General features: G+C 63.3%; 1 protein-coding gene across 1 annotated transcript in view; it reads right to left on the reverse strand.

Moving 5' to 3' along the window:
* LOC111734107 (anoctamin-1-like) overlaps nucleotides 1–3,391 on the reverse strand; it is a gene marked incomplete at its 3' end in the record, with an annotated part of 25,922 nt that overhangs the window by 3,252 nt on the left and 19,279 nt on the right. Inside the window, exon 6 of the mRNA XM_023526279.1 lies at nucleotides 1,703–1,754. Coding sequence (XP_023382047.1) covers nucleotides 1,703–1,754 — 52 coding nt within the window. The remainder of the gene's footprint in view (nucleotides 1–1,702; nucleotides 1,755–3,391) is intronic.

Raw genomic sequence — 3,391 nt, forward strand, 5'->3', positions numbered from 1 at the left:
CAGAGCACGTGGCTATCGTCACCGCGAGTGAGGAGCCCGTGCCGTGGGGTCTGGTCCAGGCAGCCGGCCCCCCTCACGGCTCCTCGGATGCCGTCGGCACGGAGCTGTGTGCGCACGGGCCGCTCCGCCCGCCAGGCCGGCCTCCCGCACACGGAGGTCTTCCAGGGTCACTGCTGCCGCCCCCCCCCCCCCCGCCCCACACAATCCCCACCCCCCTCCAACGGCAAGATTATGTCCTGGTTCATCGGATTCTCTACTATCTATTTCCCCTTGAATACAGACCGCGAAGGGCAGGGAGCCCCAGGACAAGGCATGGTGGGTGACAGAGTCCACCACTTGCTGCAAGCCGAATGACTTGGGGACCAGCAGGGCTTGCAGAGAAGGCACCGATGTGAAATAGGGGTGCAGAGAAGGCGCCGATGTGAAATGGGGGAGTGGAGAAGGCCCCTAGATCTACCTGCCCTGTCACCAGACACTGGGGACCAGCCCTGCCAGAGAACGGGCAGGGACGAACAGAGGGCCGACCCCTAGGGACCACCTGGAGCAGGTGTCAGCCCCAGCGAGCAGCTCCCACACCTAGGACTCTCTGCAAACCTTCACGGCAGCCACACGCGTGTCCTCGGCAAGGGGCCTGGCGGGGGCCCCACGGGGACACCGAGCTCCCAGACACGGCACAGGGACTGGGACCATGCTTCCTCCCCACTCTGGTGAGAGGCTCTCGCTCTGGTGGAGGTGAGCCAGGCCTGTGGGGACAGTTCCTCTGGGCTCTCTCGACTCCTGAATAAGCCTCACTCACACTGCCTTAGGACAGGGCTTTGAGATATCAGGCCTGGAAGGGTGCCCCTGTGACTGGCCATCGGCCATCACGGCTAGGGGACACAGCCCGCCTGACCCTGGGGGGAACACCCCCTCGTCCTTGCATCCTGGGCCCATCCTGGGCCTTCAGCGGCCGAGCATTTACTTCTGCCTTCCACTTCCTTTCCACGCCTCCACGTGACGCCGAGCATGCAAGGCTCCCGGATGCACAGACTCCGGCCCTTACTGGACCCGTGCTGCGGCCCGCAGCCACAGCCACACACCTGAGGGGCTCCTATAGCTCCCGGTCACACTGATCAGCACGGTTCCCGGCAGGGTACAGCCCAGCTCGAGAGGAAGGGCAAGCCTAGCAAAGGCACTGCTTTGCTCCGAATGCTCCACGCCAGCAGCTGGGGGCCCCATGGCAAGCTCTGGAATCAGGGTGCGTCGAGGGGGGCTCCCTCCGGCAAGGCCTGGAGTGGGGCTGCACTGGCCCGAGGGACGCCTTCCACTCTGAGCTGTGACCGAGTCTGGCTGCTGTGGGCCATCGCCCCGGCCGGAAACCTAACTGCTTCCTGCTGGACTGTAAGGGTCAAGGGAGGGTGAAGACACCTGGTCGCCCTATAGCTTCTAGTCACCGGATTTACCGCCTCTGCGGTGAGGGGCTCCCGAGGACACCCCAAACACCCCGAGACAGAGAAGAGACCTTGGTGCTGGAAAGCGCTGGGCTGTCACCCGGCCCCGTGGTCCTGGACTGGCTCTCCTGTCTGCAACTGTCACACAGGCTTAAATCAAAACCCTCTAGAACACCCCCGGGGGGGCCGCCCGCCCCCCACGGCGTCGATTCCGAGGTGAGATTACCACTGGGAAAAACAGCGCTGATGTCAAGCCCCAAAAATGTCCTTACCCATGCTGTGCTTGGCTTTGGCACACGTTGTTCTTTTCAGAATCTCATAGACCTAGTGCGGAGACAAGAAGGGGCGGGCAGTTACTCAGGGCGGCTCGGCATGGCACGCGGACGCTGTCGTGGGCCTGCCCAGAAGGGGCGCAGCCGAGCGTGGCCTGAGGAGGCTCGGTCAGCAGTGTCAGGGCTTCGGTGGTCTCAGGGGCAAGTGTGTCTGTCTCGGAGGGGTCCCCTCTGTGAGCACCGACTCCGTGTCACGCTGGGCTTCGGGGTGAGCGGCTGTCCCACGCGCCCCGTGGGACACATTTCTGTCCCTCTGGCTGAGAGGTGAGTCCGATCTCAGAGGTCCCATGGGACCGCTCCTGAGGGCGGCCCTGGATGTCCCAGAAACCCAGGCTGGGCAAGTCTCATCTCGGGATGCCACCTCACACTGTGCCAGGAGGCCGTGGAGCATGGGGCACCCAGCAGGAGCCCCCCTGCAGAGCCCACAGCACCCCAGTTCCGTGCCCCCTTTACTAACGAAACATTTTGCTCGGCGGCCCCAGGAGCTCCGGTCGGGAATGCGCCCGCTTGGACCTGAGCCCCGGCACCACCGGCTGTGTGGCCTTGGGCAAACTTCCTTACGCCCCGTGCCTCAGTTTCCCCACATGCCAAATGCAGTGGAAATAATGGGCCCTATGCCAGAGGTGCAGGTCAGAGCGCACCAATGCCCCCGAAACCCTCGGTGCTCCCACTGGCTCGGGCGAGGCCAACGGCCTCCCAGTGGCCCCCGGGCCCGACTCGCCAGCGCTGTCCGAGCCAGCTCTGCCCCAGCTACCCTGGCCTCTGGGCTTCTCCCCTTGCTCACCAAACCCTGTCCTATTGCCTCAGGGCCTGCACCCTCGCTGTGCCTTCTGCCAGAAGCGCTTGTCCCCTCAGATCTAAATCATAAGTCAGGGGGACCTCGGAGGCCACAGAGCACCCGCCATTCCTGTCACTCTGCCATCGAACTGCAGCCTTGACCTGGAGTGCACCCCACCTCCTGCCCTGTTATAAACACCTCTTGCCTCCCCCCGCCCACCGATCGTGGGCATGTGCCAGGTGCTCGGTAACTGAATGAGTGAATGAATGAATGAATGGCCCACTGAGTTGGCTCCCTGCCCATCACGCCCCAAATCTAACCGGTGGCCGCTCCCTGACGGTGCTGATTCTCCTGTCTCTGCCTCCTCCCGTCCGCGTGCAGTCACAGCCCCATTCCCAACCACGGCTGTGACTCTGTGGCCGCTTCCCATCTATTCACAGCCGGCCGCTGGCGGCGGCCTCGGCTGACGGATCTGACCTCACCTTAAACTTTGCTCCACAATCTTCTATGGCTCCCTTGTGCCCAGCGGCTGGAGGTTTAAGCCCCAACACCTTGGGGCTTAAAAGCACACGGGCCTTTCCCCTGTCGTTCCTGACTCTTACACGCTTGCACACGGAGCTGCCCCGATGCCAGGAGGGGCTGTCACATTTCCACGCCTTGGGCTACAGTGACCTCAGCCCAACGCTGGATATTGCTGGGTCTCGAAGGTCGTGGGGCCTGACTAACCAAGGGCAAAGTGTTGAACCCCCGCAGATCTTCTCTGGAGCACTGGCATTTGACGAACCGGCCTTTGGGGTCACTAAGAGAGCGTGCTCCCCACCACAGAGGTGGAGTCGTGGGACGTGCAGAAA

The sequence above is a fragment of the Pteropus vampyrus genome, unplaced genomic scaffold, assembly GCF_000151845.1.
Source record: "Pteropus vampyrus isolate Shadow unplaced genomic scaffold, Pvam_2.0 Scaffold788, whole genome shotgun sequence".
In the NCBI taxonomy this organism is placed as follows: domain Eukaryota; kingdom Metazoa; phylum Chordata; class Mammalia; order Chiroptera; family Pteropodidae; genus Pteropus; species Pteropus vampyrus.